Source organism: Canis lupus, chromosome 30 (assembly GCF_011100685.1).
Source record: "Canis lupus familiaris isolate Mischka breed German Shepherd chromosome 30, alternate assembly UU_Cfam_GSD_1.0, whole genome shotgun sequence".
NCBI lineage: Eukaryota > Metazoa > Chordata > Mammalia > Carnivora > Canidae > Canis > Canis lupus.
Window position 1 is genome coordinate 22,995,117 of NC_049251.1, and position 16,142 is coordinate 23,011,258.

General features: G+C 45.5%; 1 protein-coding gene across 1 annotated transcript in view; it reads left to right on the forward strand.

Moving 5' to 3' along the window:
* CGNL1 (cingulin like 1) overlaps nucleotides 1–16,142 on the forward strand; it is a 166,187-nt gene that overhangs the window by 126,607 nt on the left and 23,438 nt on the right. Inside the window, 4 exon segments of the mRNA XM_038580532.1 lie at nucleotides 5,551–5,757; nucleotides 6,629–6,733; nucleotides 12,767–12,919; nucleotides 13,855–14,025. Coding sequence (XP_038436460.1) covers nucleotides 5,551–5,757; nucleotides 6,629–6,733; nucleotides 12,767–12,919; nucleotides 13,855–14,025 — 636 coding nt within the window.

Genomic DNA, 16,142 nt, shown 5'->3' on the forward strand with positions numbered 1-16,142 from the left:
TGCTCCCGGGGCTCTGGCTCTGCTATCTTTCATGGCCCAGAAGTATCTGCGAATGTGCTAGGGAAGGGTTTCAAGAGGCTGGAGGAGGTGAGAACTGAGCTGGGGAGGTGGCTGTCCTCCAAGTGCCTGTGGGCATTGATAGTCTTTTCAAAGAAAATGTCTATTTTGATTTAAAAAATGTAATATCTCTTGAATTTCCATAGTTCAAGAGTTACAAGAAGGTTTGCAATGGATATGTTTCTCTTTTTTTCTGTGACCCTGCTTCCCTTCCTCAGAGACAGCACGTTTTACCTGTTTCTTGTGTAGCCAGGTAATTACATATTTATCCCATTGCCTGCCTTTTATACAGACCTCCCTTCTGTGTGTACCATTCTGTCCCTTGCATTTTCCTCACTCTTTTTCCTTTAATTTTTTTTTTTTTTGGCTGCACAGGTTATCATTGACCTGATATAACTTGTTTAATAAGGGCCCCATCAGATGCATTTAGTTCACCTCAATCTTTTGCTATTTTAATGCTGCAATTAATAATCTTTTTTTTTAAGATTTTATTGATTTACTCATGAGAGACACAGAAAGAGAGAGGCAGAGACACACAGAGGGAGAAGCAGGCTCCATGCAGGGAGCCCGATGTGGGACTTGATCCTGGAACTCTAGGATCACGCCCTGAGCTGAAGGCAGATGCTTAACTGCTGAGCCACCCAGGTGTCCCTGATAATCTTATTTATATGGTATTTTGCACACATGTAGGGTAAGTGCGAGAAGAGAAGGTATGGGATCATAGGGAATGTAGATTATAATTTTGGTTGATACTACCAAATTGCCTCCCAGGACCTCATACAAGTTTCTAGCCACCCACTCCACCCCACCAGTGGCAGGAGCAGAACCTTTTGGCTTATGCTACCCACCTGCCTTCTGCCTTTGGCTGCCTGAGAGGTGAAGAAATGATCTCAGTGCAATTTTAAGGGATGGTCCAGTCTTGAAAAACAATAGAACATAGCACATCTGCTACTTTTGTCCCTGTGGTGATGACTGCAAGGTGTTTAGAACCTTTTGGAGTGGCAGAGGAGCTAGGGTTGGTTTTTGTTAACTATTTGAGAGTGCTTGCATGAATGAATAGTAGTTAAGATCTTAAGCGAATCCATACAGTTTCTTTAAAAATAAATATTACAGTGGTGATATGGCTAAATGAATCTTTAGAGATTGTGTGCTCCTTAATTTTATTTATGATGTAGCAGCCTCTGCAATCTTGTCATGACAGGACTTAAGATAAAAAAAATCACAGAAACATAGTCCCAGCAACTTCATCGAGGTTAGTAGTACTTGTCTCCAGTGATCTCTGAGTCGGTCCTTACCAACTCAGGTCCCAGTAGAGTCCTGCGGCCCATTGCCACATTTCCTGAGATACAAACATAAGCATTTGGAAAAGATGATGCTTAGGTCAAAGTTCAGAGTAGGAAGAGGGCGCTCTTGAAACCTCAAGTTTTTTTTCTTCGCTGGGAAGTCATGTAGGACTTGTCTTCAACAAAGGGATATTCAGAGAATTAGCTATGGTTTCGGGAAAAGGAATTTTGTCCTATGGACTTGATATAAAATAGGGGACTGGGTGTGGGGGGGCAGGCAGGGACAGGGAGAGGGTTCTGGAAAAGTTTACCAACAGAGGGTTAAGGTCCATTTATTGGTAAACATAATGTGGTCTATCACCCTATGAAGACACAGAGAAAAACAACAGCTAGTCAAAATAGGACTCAGAGTCTCTACCCATGCGAGCTCCCTCGAGTCATGCTCAGCCTGTGTTACTGAAAGCACTGGAGCAGAGCCCTGCCAGCTATAAACTGAGCCATTCACTTGCCCGGCCAGCCCTTCTGGCGTGTCATCCCTCAGGATTCAGGATATGTGTCCACAGCTTGCAAACGGAGAGTATACCAAGTCCTAGACATCAAAACACAGTGCGAGGCCCTTTATCTAGCATGCCAGGGGGCCAGTTAGGCCTGAATTCAAGTTAAACCAGATCTGGTTTTCGGTGGCCTTGTTCTCCCTGAGATTCCTGGGTGAACAAAAGAGCACTGACCACATGTGTGTGTTCTTCACTTTACAAGAACATGTGGGCAGATATCTTGGAGCCTGCTCTTCCTCTCTCTGGTGCCTTGGTGAACCTCAGGCCACTGAGGTCAACGCCTCATCTCCTCTCCATCCCAACTCCGTGTCCTAATTTCCTTTATCTTCTGTTTCTCTTCTTTCAGTTGGCTGTATGGAGACATAATTTGTGACCTACAGTTCTCCTGCTCAAAGTGCCCAATCCAGTGATTTTTTAGTATGTTCCTAGACTTGTGCAACCATCACTGCTGTCAATTTTAGAACATTTTCATTACCCTTAGCCCCATGCAACCACTGATCCACTTTCTATCTCTATAGATTTGCCTGGTCTAGACATTTCGTATAAATGTCAACATGTGGGATGCCTGGGTGGCTCAGCAGTTGAGCACCTGCCCCTGGCTCAGGGCGTGATCCCGTGGTTTCGGGATCAAGTCCCACATCAGGCTCCCTGCCTGGAGCCTGCTTCTCCCTCTGTCTAGGTTTCTGCCTTTCTCTCTCTGTGTCTTTCATGAATAAATAAATAAAATCTTAAAAAAAAATGTCAACATGTGGATGTTTGGGACTGGCTTCTTACACTTAGCATAATGTTTGCAAGGTTCATCCATGTTGTAGCATGGGTCAGTACCTCATTCCATTTTAGAGTGAAATAATTCGTTGTATGGATCTACCACCTTTTGGTTGCCCATTCATCAGTGGATGGGCAGTTGGGTTGTTCCTGCCCTTTGGCTATCAGGAATAATGCTGCTGTGATATTTTGTACAAGCTTTTGTGTGGCCACATGTTTTCATTTCCCTCAGGTGTATATTGGAAGGAGGGGCAAGATGGCAGAAGAGTAGAGTCCTCAACTCACTTGGCCCCACAAACTTACCTAGATAACTCTCTTAGGTATACACTTAAGAGTGGAATTGCTGGGTCATATAACTCTGTTTAATATTTTGAGGAACTGCCAAGCTATTTTCCAAAGTGGGTGCACTGTGTCACATTCCTACCACCAACATGTAAGGGTTCTGACTTTACATCTTCCCCAACCGTTGCTATTATCTTCCTGGTTATATGGTCATCCTAGTAAGTGTGAAGTGGCACCTCGTTATGGTTTTGATTTGCATTCCCCTTGGTAAACTAATGATGTTGAGCATCTTTTTATGTACTTATAGGACTTTTGTAGATCTTCTTTGGAAGGAGGTCTACTCAGATTCTTTGCTCCTTTTTTTCTTGGAGAGAGAAAATGCATGTGAGAGTTGGGCCGGTGGGTGGGGGCAGAGGGAGAGAGAGAATCTTAGGAAGATTCCATGCCCAGCATGGAGCCCATGTGGGGCTCATTCTCACAAACCTGAGATCATGACCTGAGCCAAAATCAAGAATTGGACACTTATGTGACTGAGCAGGCTGAGCACCCTTTTTTGCCCATTTTTAAATTGAGTTGTCTTTTATTATTGAGTTGAAAAATTCTTTATATATTCTAGATATGGATCCTTTATCAAATATATGATTTTTAACCATTTTCTCTAATTCTGTGGGTTGTCATTTCACTTTGTTGATGGTATCATTGGCAGCACAAAAGTTTTTAATTTTGCTGAAGTCCAGTTTACCTATTTTCATTGTATCTTTGCCCTTGTTAAAAATCAGTTGACTGTAAAATGTTGGGTTTGCTTGGGGGTTGTCAATTCTATCCCAATGAATTGTATGTGTATCCTTATGGCAGTGCCACACTGTCTTATAACTATAGCTTTGTAGTCTTATGTTTTAATAGGAAATTTAGGGCAAGAATGGGCAATCTAGACTTTTCTTTTTCTTTCCCTGGTCTGAGCAGTTATTGGATTCTTTGGGTCCTTTCTCAGGCTTTCAAGCACACTTACTTCTCCTTGTTCATCTTGCTGGCTTTGGTAGGAGAGGATACCCAAGTGATCCTGAGATGTCCTAGCTGTTGGGCACTTTAGTTTTCTCCTTAGCATTGCTAGTTAACTGCAATCCGACCCAGTAGCATGGCTGTGATGGATGTTCCCATATGTATAGAATTAAACATTTGGGTTTGAAAAGATGCTATGGTTTCTGAAACTTTCTAATTGGCTAAGTTCAGGATAATACAGCTTATTGTACTGTTAAAAGATTTGAAGATCTTTCCGTAAGGCTACGCAAGCAGGCAATTTGGGCAGATAGTTCTCCTAAGGGGGCCGTGACATAACCCTTGAAGCCAAAGCTTGCCCTCCCTGGACCTTCCCTTCCTTGCAGGCATCTGCACTGCTGTTTCATGAGCATTCAATTCGCTGACATGGGCGTCTTTGTAGTAGTAGAGAAATGGAAGGCGAGAGATCTTCTGGGAGAAGTGGAATTCTGGACAAGGCTACTTATTATCACTTCACATTGCTGAGCCAAAAAAAAAAAAAAAAAGCCCATGCGACATCTGGAATTAACAATAACCACACTGTAATTGTCACCATGCCTTTCTGTTAGGATTTTTGTGCAGCACGGAGCTCATTTTCAGAAGATAGCGCCTAGAGCTTGCACTAGGAACTGTATCAAAATTTCAGTGAATTTTAATTTCCATTTTGTATTGGATATTAAAAAAAAAAAGTCTATAAACAGAAACTGTCCTTCATCCAGAACTCCTTTTAAAGGGCCCTGCACATGGCAAGGGGTCAGGGATGTGAATTCGGCAGAAGGCAGTGGTTACAAGAACAGGTTCTGGAGTCAGTCTGCCCGAATGTGCTTCCTCCTAAGTGAACTTGGACTAGTTTTGTTTTGTGTTTTGTTTTTTCTTTTCTTTTCTTTTCTTTTCTTTTCTTTTCTTTTCTTTTCTTTTTTTCTTTTCTTTTCTTTTCTTTCTTTTCTTTCTTTCTTCTTTCTTTCTTTCTTTTCTTTTCTTTTCTTTTCTTTTCTTTTCTTTTCTTTTCTTTTCTTTTCTTTCTTTCTTTCTTCCTTTCCTTCCTTCCTTCCTTCCTTCCTTCCTTCCTTCCTTCCTTCCTTCCTTCCTTCTTTTTTGTGTGTTTTTGGACTAGTTTTCTATCTACCCAAGTCTTAGTTTCTTTGTCTTTAAAACAGTGATAAGAATCGTACCCACCTCCTAGAGTTGTTAAAAACTTGAAATCCCTTGTCAAAGACTTAATATAGACAACGGTTGACAGCATTTTTCTGTAAAGAGCTAGATAGTAAATATTCTAGGCTTTGCAGCACCAGGGGCCTTCCCTTGCAGGTGTCTGGACTCCTCACTGCTGTTGTACTGTGAAAGCTGCCACAGACAGTGTGCTTCCCGGTGGGCATGGCGATGCTCCAGTCACACTTTTTTTTTTTAATAACAGGTGGCGTGCTGGACTTGGCCTCCAGGCTATAGCATGTCGATCCCTGGCTTAGCACGGTGCCTGGCACATCACGAGTTTTTAATAAATATCAGCCATGCCTGAAGCTGGGACGGCCCCTTGACAGCAGTGCCCATGTTCACCCACTCCATGTTTTTAACAGAACGTCGAGGTCCTGGCCAGTCGGAGCAACACTTCAGAGCAGAGCCAGCTGGGGGCTGAAATGCACGTGAAGGCTCTGCAGGAGGAGAATGAGAAGCTGCGGGAAAGCATCGAAGAGCTGGAGCAGAGCGTCGCTCGGCTGCAGAGGCAGATTGCTGACATGAAGGACGATGAGGTCAAGGCAAAGGAAAGGCTCACAAAATGCGAGGTAAGGCTCACTGGGCCTCAAGCCTGGGTCTGGCAGCTGTGGATCCTTCTTTTTTCCTGTGTGCGTGATTTTGGGAGTGGAAGGGGGATTTGCTATCACAATTTAGTAGGAAAGGTGGAGGCTGGGCAGCCCGGGTCGCTCAGTGGTTTAGCACCGCCTTCTCCAGGATCCTGGAGACCTGGGATCGAGTCCTGAGTCGGGCTCCCTGCATGGACCCTGCTTCTCCCTCTGCCTGTGTCTCTGCCTCACCCCCCGTGTCTCTCATGAATAATTAAATAAAATCTTTAAAAAAAAAAAAAGGTGGAGGCAGTGGTTAATATATCCTCTCTGCAAGCCATTGCTGTCATTCCTCTATGATGGTATAAATGGGAGATGGTGAAGTCAGGTGGGAAACATAGGCTTCCCTGCTCACCTAGACGTCAGGGACACTGAACCTTGTGACATAGGCAGAGGCTTCTACATGCCTGAAAAGGCCAATGTAATCTTACCAGCAGACCTGTTCTCACTCATGACTATTTTTCCTTTTTTTTTTTTAACACATAATTAATAATTTTTTAAAAAAGATTTTATTTATTTATTCATGAGAGACACACAGCTCTTTCCAAAGCTCCAGAGGGGAGGCTGGATATGTGTTTTCCGTCACCCTGGGTGCTTCGCATGTTCACATCTGGCTAAATATGGAACCGGCAGACAGGCACAGATGTCTAAGAACATACTGCCATATGCCACCTGGGGTGGTCATGTGGTGACCAGAGCCACTGCTGGCTCTGTCCTTGGGTGTCTCCTGCCTTCCTTTCATGCTACTGAGTCAGCTTAGCTTTCTAGGCACAACACACGTCTGTGTGCACTCTGACCCTGTGTTTCATCATAGAGAGAAAACCGGCAATTAGAGGAGGCCCTTGTGAATGCAAGAAAGGAAGAAAGAGAAGCCACATCAGTCAGAAGGACCCTGGAGGGTGAGCTGGAAGATGTGCAGGTAAACGCAGAACTGTCGTCTTTATTTCTCGTAAAGGAAGGCTGAGGAGCAAGATTGGAGAGACATGTTCAGATTGCCACGCCTTCCAGGTAGTTTCTTCGTAGTAATAACCACACCAGACTTCAGACCCTCTATCTAGACCAGTGGTTGTCAACTGGGGGACATCTGGCAGTGTCTGATGACATTTTTTTTTTTAAATTATTTATGATAGTCACACACACACAGAGAGAGAGAGAGGCAGAGACATAGGCAGAGGGAGAAGCAGGCTCCACGCACCGGGAGCCCAACGTGGGACTCGATCCCGGGTCTCCAGGATCGCGCCCTGGGCCAAAGGCAGGCGCCAAACCGCTGTGCCACCCAGGGATCCCCCTGGTGACATTTTGGACTGTTACAACTGGGGACGAGCTCCTGGCATCCAGTGGACAGAAACCAGGCATGCTGCTAAACGTGCCACAAAGCATAGGACAGCCCCCACAGCAATGAATTATCTAGCCCTGAATGGCAGTGGTGCCGACTTTGAGAAATCCTGGTGTAGGATATTAAAGAGCTTGACAGCTTTCCAAAGATAAAATATGAATTGTGTGAGAAGGCTGGCAGGATCGGTCCCCGAGGCAGTGTGGAGTCCGCTCTCTGGCAGAAGCCAATTTCCTTTCTCCTCTGGGCAAATATCCTCTGCAGAGTGCTGTCCCAAAGGACGGCTATTAAAAGCAGGAGGAAGTTAGGGTTTTTTTGAAACTAGATAGCTATCTGCATTCGAAATCAGTAGATTCTTAGAAAATTAGGTTTTCCCATTTGAAGGTTCGAAAGATTGTAGGAAGTACATTCTTTTAAAAAAAAAAAAAAGTCTGCACCGAAGTGCAAAAGTCTAAAATGACTTTGCACAGCGACCTGGGTGTGATCCAGGTATGTCCTTCCTTCCATCTGCTCTCGGGCTTTACAGAACCAGCACCAGGCACTGGCAGGCAGTTTCTGAGGAGGCAAAAGCCAATGATTTTGAGGAGTTGTCGAAGAGGAGACTGTTGACTCATTTCCACGAGGACCACTGGATGAGGAAGGCGCGTAGGAAAAGTGTTAGGAGCTGGCAAAGAGGTCCGGGTTCAGATTTGTAAATCTGCCGAACGCCTAATTGCAGCTTTCCTTGCAGCATACAGCTTCCCCTCCTCGGGGGCAGAGAGGAGCCTGCCTGTGCTCGGGGCGGCCACCCCCAGAGCAGTGGTCGGTGCCTTCCCTCCAGCTTTGGACAAAGACCTTGTTTTTTGCAAACTTAAGTAAAACTTTTCTCCTGACTTCGGTGTCTGCCTGTCTTCGCTTTGGACTTCTGTCTCTCTCTCTTTGTCCTCTTCCTCCCTCCCTCCCTTCCTTCCTCGTTTGGTTAGTTTGGTGTGGAGGGCAGGCCCACTGTGCTGTTAAGGACTCGTGCCCACGAAGCCCTGCTGCTCAAGTGCAGGGCAGGGTTTGGGTGCAAGAGCCTGCAGGTCACAGGAAAAGAGGACAAGCATTTGGACTCTACAGGGATGAAAGTCTGCATCTTCGTGTCCCGCCCGCACCGAGTGCTGGGCGCAGCTATTACAGGCCGTCCGTCCTCATCAACTTTAGGTCAAACCAGAAAGTTTCCCACGTAAGGAAGTAGTTTACCAGCTGTGAATCGGCAGCTCCAGGTTCCTTCTGCAGAGAGAGCAGGTGACGGCCCCAAGGCCTAAAGATCTCAATGTAATCCCCGCCCACCCGCCTCCAGATTGCTGTTCTGGCCTTGGAAGTGATCCCTGATGCGTTGCTGTTGTCCAGACCTGTCTCCCCAGTGGTGCTGGGATGGCGCGAACTCCCGGTGCGGCCGTGTGTGGCCCTGCTCTCCGGCAAACACGTTTTAAAAAGGCCCAACAATCTCAGCATGGTTGTCTCAACTAGCCGGTCTCAGAAGTAGCGCCACGAAAAGGGCACCATCGCTCTGAAATGCTGGGTTTTCTCTAAAGTTGGGAACCAGAAAGCTGGCTCCTTTAGTAACTTTCTGCATGCCTCTCTTCCCAAAGCTGGCAACTGAAGGGGAACTTAATTAACTTTTCAAGGACGAGGAAAGAGTAACTTGTTTTTGCTTTTTCCATGCAGCATTTTATATTTCAAATCTCTGTGCCTTTAGCAATCTATGGCATCTTCATGCACGATAAATGTATTTTTTTAAAGATTTTATTTATTCATGAGAGACAGAGAGAAAGAGGGGGCAGAGACACAGGCAGAGGGAGAAGCAGGCTCCCTGTGGGGAGCCTGACATGGGACTCGATCCTGGGCCTCCAGGATCACATCCCGGGCTGAAGGCGGCACTAAACCGCTGAGCCACCCGGGCTGCCCAATGTATTTCTTTATGTAGTAGCTGAAGACCAGGTGAACTTAGGTGTGATTTATTAGGACTCAGTCAGAACGTGGCTGTGGGTTATAAAGATGCCATCGTTGGTTTGCTCGACCCCTGCCGCTCGGGTTAGGATTGTGCTACTGGGTGGATCGATGGGAACTGCGTTCAGGCAGAGGCGGGTAGGATTCCCTGGAGAAATGGCTTCTGCAGATGGGCAAGTAAAGAAATCTTTTCTGGAGAAGCCACAGTCCTTTCCTTCAGGGAGGGATAATGTGTAAATTCTGTATGCCTTCACCTCCCACCCTATTGGACTTCTGTGTCTTGAAACAACGGAGGAGGAGAGCCTCAGTGCTTCCCCTGGCAGCCCCAGGGTTTTGTGGCAGGGTACTGCTTGGGACGTCCTCGGTCTTGTGACCCCGCAGAAGCTGTGCTCTGTAGGGAGAGCGTGTACTGGTTTATGAGCTGCTCTCACGGGCTGTAACTTGGGTATCTGGAAAACACTCCTGAGAAGTGCTTTCAAGGCTTCAGATTGTAAATGCTTCACTGCAGCTTTCCTTTCAGGATACAGCTTCTCCTCCTCAGGGGCAGAGAGGAGCCTGCCTGTGCTCAGATTCACTCAGGTCCACCGTAGCTCAGGGGCTGTCACCTCTAGCTTAGGGGCAGGCACCAGCCTCCATCCCATCAAGTGTCTCATTCCTGTAAGCCCATGGGCTCACCTGCCACTCGGTTATTGTAAATATGGCTCAACAGGGGCCTTACTCAGTCACACAGTAAAAAGCTCTGTGTCCTGCCAGACAGTGGTCTTGAAGCTCAAGGGTACTCCCCATACATCCACTAACTTGGTGTTTTGCATTCTCCTGACTGATCATTTTTCCCCCAATTTTTGTCCCAGTATTGTGGTCAATGGGCTTATATTGCTGGTCTTGGAAATACAGTCACTGTAGCGACAGCTTTTCACTCTGGACTCTCAGCTGCAAATGGGAAAGTTTGCTTTTTCGTGTGATTTTGGAACATGTTTTCTCAGCAGTGATGTATTGGAATACATGTCTGGAAGAACTGGGGAGAAAGAAACATTGTTCTAAACAGCATCTCTACACTTTATATTAGAGTTACCTGGGTAACTTTTAAATGTAAATTTGTGGGCTCCAATCTAAGGAAGATGGTGACTCCATCACAAAGGGCTAGAATCTGTGCTTTCAGTAAGGAATACTCCATCCTTACTTGGTGATACTGATATGAGAAGTCTTTAGACCACTTTTGGGGAGAGGTATTAATTTCCAGCCATTGAGTTTTTATCATATGCCTAATAGTGAATCTGGGCTATGAGACATACCCAAATGGAAAATCTGTTCCTTGCCTTGAGTTCTTACTACCCTGCAATACAGGCAAGGTATAAGAAATATATTTTAAATAATCTAGCAACACCGTTCTTCCAGGCAAATGTGTGAGTGTTGGGGTGGGGTGTATGAGGTTTTGGTAGGGCCCCAGGCCCAGAGTGGGGGAGTCTGGTGATCTCCAGTGGCACAGGAGATCAGGGTCAGGCAGGGAGCCCTGCCTGAGCCAAGGGTGAAGCAGAAACCTCCATATGGAGGTTGAATGGAGCCAAGGCTAGCTTGTCTGTTGGCCTGGAGCCTCTGGGATTGGGATCCAGGAGGAAGAAGAGAGAGGCTGAGAGGTCTGTAGGGGTACGGGTTCAGTTGGATCCTGTAGAAAGCCATTCATGTACCTCTGTATTTGTTGTTTTTGGGGAATTTACATTTTGAGATACGTTATTTTTTAAGAATATTTTATTTATTTAATTGAGAGAAAGAGAGAGCACAGAGGGGGAGAGAGAAAAGCAGACTCCTTGCTGAGCAGAGAGGCTGACACAGGGCTCGATCCTAGGACCCTGAGATCATGACCTGAGCCAAAGGTGGACACACTCAACTGACTGAGCCACCCAGGTGTCCCTTGAGATACATAACAGACAGTTTTCTCTCACACAGGGAGCCATACCTTGCTTGCCTTCCCCTGTGCCCTCCCCTCTTCCCCCAGCACCACTAAATCAACACAAACATGAATCCCAGGAGGTGATCCTGTTTCTGGTATGTGCCCAGCTGGACTGTGGTGGGACACACTCCTCTGCTAATTGCCGCCACACTGCCACACTAAACTTCTGGTTACCTTCCTTTTACCACCTTCTTTTCTCTCAACAGCTTTTGTTGACCTTGGTTTTCCACAGCAATTAACTTGCGCAGCCCAGCTGTGTTGGCTGGTTCTCAGGGTGCAGTTAGTCTGGCAGAGTGGAGGGGCCAGAAGGCCTCAATGGGTGGCTTTCTGGCCCCAGGTCGCAGGGTTGGCCAGCAGTGTGGTTGGCTATGCTTTGCAAACCAGGAGTGCCCAAAGTGATTTGGGAGTGTTTTCAAGATGCCTGAGTTGGTGCCTGTGACAGCAGCTTGTAAACTGTTGAGTGCTGTACAAATTTAAACCGTTGTTCCTATACGGTATCTGTGGGGACACCAGACACAGGTCCTAAGCAGAACCTGTAGCAACTCACATGTCGTCCTCAGTACCATACCATTACCTAGATGATCCAGCCCACGTCTGAGTCGTGCCACCCCTTTCTGAACTGTCCCCCTTCTTTATGTGTCTTCATGCCAGTGGCCTCAGCACTCAGCCATTTAAAGATGCCACCATAGGGATCCCTGGGTGGCGCAGTGGTTTGGCGCCTGCCTTTGGCCCAGGGCGCGATCCTGGAGACCCAGGATCGAATCCCACGTCGGGCTCCCGGTGCATGGAGCCTGCTTCTCCCTCTGCCTGTGTCTCTGCCTCTCTCTCTCTCTCTCTGTGTGTGACTATCATAAATAAATAAAAATTAAAAAAAAAAAAGATGCCACCATTATGTTTCTAAAATACTTTAGGAGTTTGTTTTAGACTTGCATATTTTTACATAAAGAACGCCAGGCTGTGTGACTGGGGGTGGGGAGAGCTTCAGGGGATCCCAGGGAAAATAGCACACTCAAGATAGTTTCATTTTATGGTAGGTACTAGGTTTTGGTGCTGAATCACTAAATAACACCCTTTTTTACTCCTCTAACTAGTGTCTTTTCCATTTAACACCTTCTGCTCCTCAAGTTTATCCACCTGTGGATTGCCAAATTCCTTACTCTTCTATGTAGGAGTCCAACCCGTGATTCTGTTGACTGCAACTCCCTCTACCCAAGTGGACTCTTGACCTGTGGGTCAATGTTCTGTTTCCTCATACATTCATTTTTAGCTATTTTAACCATAAGAAGCATCTGCAGAGCAGAGCAAATTGTATGATTGCCACATTGGTTTGGGTTTGTCTGATTGTATATCTTTACCTCAGTTTTCAAGCATGAACTTGAAAATTTCATGTTTTTAGACACTGTTCTTAATCACTGCCCTGAGCAGCGTTGGGCCATTTTTGGTATTTTTGTAATAAATCCCCCTCTGCCTGTCCCTTCATTCTCATGGTTTTTGGCTAAGACAACCTCGCATTTATGTCCTTGAATTTCAGAACCAGCAGTGTCCTTGTGTCTTGTGATGGCTTTGTGGGGCCCTTTTCCTTATCACTGATGTAGCAGGTCTGACTGCTTTATGGTTTGGCTGCAGAATTCCCTCTGCTGCCGGTCCTGTGGCTGACCTGGTGGTAGGTGACAGCACTGTCCCTTCCCTGCTTTCTGCAGAGAAATCTGAGTCGGGCCACCCAGGAGCAGAAGCAGTTGTCTGAGAAGCTTAAAGATGAGACTGAGCAGAAAGAGCAGTTAAGGAGGCTGAAGAACGAGATGGAGAACGAGCGATGGCATCTGGACAAGACCATTGAAAAATTGCAGAAAGAGGTAAGGGGCGGGGGAGGAGGAGGTGTGGGTGGAACACCAGAGCTGGGCCCTGGCGCCCTCTGAGGGCCCCATGAGAGCTAAGGAAACATGCATTTCTGTCTAAGCACGCATGTGTCAAACTCCCAGGTCCCCTGAAGCAGCTCTTTGGAATTGTTGAGAATCCTGGTCAAAGGGAAATTGGTCTAGAAAATATAATACCATCTGGATTCTGGGCCCAGCTCCTCTCAACAATTACCCAAAGAAGCCTGGCACGTAAGGGCTGACTTAACAAATGTTACCTGAATCAGAACCTCTGCCTCAATGCATAATATCTGCATTTGCACCCATACTTCTTGTCCAGGAATGTGAAAGGTAATTTCAAAACCCAGTCATTGTTACTTCTCTTCTCCACTTGTCTCTGCCCTAAAATACCCAGAAAAAGTACAAAGCTGATAAAAAAAAAAAAAAAAGCTGATGGGCTCCCCACATTTTAGGAGCCAGCAGGAGACCCTGCCGTTTTATGATACCTGCTATGTACCAGCCACTTTACTAGATATTTTGTAACCAGAATTCTATCTCTATGTGTTAATTTTGACAACAACCCAGTAAGATAGATGTTATGATTCCAGTATTTCCAATGAAGACACCACAGAGGCCCAATGAGGTTTAAAGTACATGACCCAGTTATGTAGCTGGTAAGTGGGAAAGCAAGGGCACAACCCAGGTCTATGTGTCTAGCTGCAAAGGGTGTGCTTGTTCACTCTTCCGTTCTGCTTCCAAGTTAGAGATGACTATGCCTGGACAGCCCATGACCAGGTGCTTTTGCAAAGTCTTTTGGGGAGACTGTAGAAGAAAGAAGAGGAGATGTATTCTGTGTTGAGAGGGTCCCAAACCTAGCTCTCAGGCCCCAGCTGGAGCATCACAGGGTGGGCTTTCCCCCATGTCACTCCTTCCAGATGGCTGACATTGTTGAGGTGTCCCGTGTATCAACACTGGAGCTCCAGAACCAGCTGGATGAGTACAAGGAGAAAAATCGCAGGGAACTTGCAGAAATGCAAAGGCAGTTGAAGGAGAAAACGCTAGAGGCTGAAAAGTCACGTCTGACTGCCATGAAACTGCAGGATGAGGTAATGCCTGGCGGGGTCAGCTCCTGGTTTACCCCCTGTTCCAGTATCCTGTGAGACTGCTTTGAAACTCTTCTAGGAAAGATTCTGGGTAGATCTGAAGACAGCATTTGGGCTTGATTCTTAGTGTTAACCCTTAGGCTGGTTATATGGGGCAAATGGCATTCATTCTAAGACAAAGTCCCAGGGCCTCTAAGGTGAAATTGACACAACTTTAAAGTGACCATTTTCTTGATTAATCCAAGAGTTTTTGCCTAAAATGTTTAGCTGCTATTTATGGAGCACCACTGGTGTACCCAACTGTGTCCCAATGATTCATGTGTATTAATGTTTTAATTCAGCCCTAGAACAAGGATTATAGTAAGCAATTGCTTTTTGCTATTCATTTAGAAAATAGAGACTTTTATTAGAGTGAGTGTGGTGGATGAGAGCTTCAGAACAACAGTAATGGAGACAAAAAGAAACAAGGAATTTATGAGTACTGAAATTATTAAAACATATTTTTAGTTTTATATTTAGGAATAGTAGAGCAAAGTAACTCAAATGTTAGCTCCCTTCAGTCTTGACTTGCAAAGAGCTGAGAAAAATAAAGGGAATGTTTTTGATTATTTTAATGAGAAACTCAAGGCTCTGAAAACAACAAGTTAACAGTGTATGCAAGATTTCCTTGCTATGTGCCTCTTGACCAGCTGCGCGTGGCCCTTGAGCAGCTTACCACCACCCCAAGTTGGCTGAGCATCCTGTTTTTTCCCTCTTTAAAATATACCAATGGATCCTGGTGGCGCGCGGCTTTGGCGCCTGCTTTGGCAAGGGCGATTCCTGGGCTCGCCCCATCAGCTGGTGAGCTTCTCTCTTGTGTCTGCTTCTCTCTTCTTGGTTATATAATAATTAAGAATAAAAAAAAAAAAAAAAAAAAAAAAAAAAAAAAAAAAAAAAATACCAAATATGTTTTTTTGAATGGATACCGTGAGAAGAGACAGAGCTAATCCTGGCACAAGGTAAGCTTTTTTTTTTTTTTTTTTTTTTTTTTTTTGGTAAGGCTTTTTAAAAAAAGTCCAAGGCTTGCTTTTTTTCATATCTAGTGCCAAGAGCGCCAGGATTCCACAGGAAAACAAGTTTTTCTTTAAAAAACAAACTTTTAGTATCTTTGATGATCAAAGAAATGTCGCCCGTGAGTCAGTGCTGGAACTGTGTGAAAGAACAATGGGTATTTATTACAGACTTCTGGAACACTCCTGAAAGTACCTTGATAACAGGTCCCCTCTGCCTGCAGGGCCATATGATGTGGGACTCCATGTATAACTGCAATTAGCATAATGACATCACAGTTCTCTTTGGCATTAAATATAAGGCCATTTGCATTTCTATGGCCAGTAGGAAGAGAGATTCTGATACTTGCCAGAACACCAACAAACACATGGTGTCTTTTGATTTCAGAAAAGTCACAGTATCATAATGACCCCTGCAAAGCGCTTCCTGTTGCTTTTTTGTGTAATGGTTATGATTCTGCTAGAATCTTCGGATTGGAAGGCACTTTAGAGAGCCTCTAGTTAGATGAGGAAACAGATCCAGAGAGATTAGTGAAAGCCAGGAGACAACCAGTATGGCTTATAAGAGAGCAGTTGTTCAAAAAAAGATCCGTTACGATGAGAACCAAGGTGGCCCTTCCTAGACTTTTCTCAGTGGCACAGCCCTGTGAGACACAGTTTCCATCTGTATGGCAGAAACGGACGCCTCATCATTCTGGAAGGAAACTGCAGGCCGATACTGCCCTACATCAGGCTGTGGAAGCCAGTACAATTGTTGAAAACAAAAGGGAATTGACAAGCCAGGGTCATTCTGGATCCTTGGAAAATTCAAGTTTACTTCCTCCGTTCACTGCCCCCAGCCTGTGTTTTGGTCAATCCGGAGTTAAAGCTACCCATTAACACAGAAGTGCCAGGAGTCTATCCTCAGGGCAAAGCTCTGCCTTCTTTGCTTTAAGAGAAATAGATATTTTACAAATTTTGCCTTTGGTGTGGAGCTAGAGAAGTTCTGCTGAAGGTAATCTTTAGGGAATGAAGACTCCACTGGCTCATTATCTGGATCCCACTTAGCGAAAGGCAGTTCTGACTGCTTAA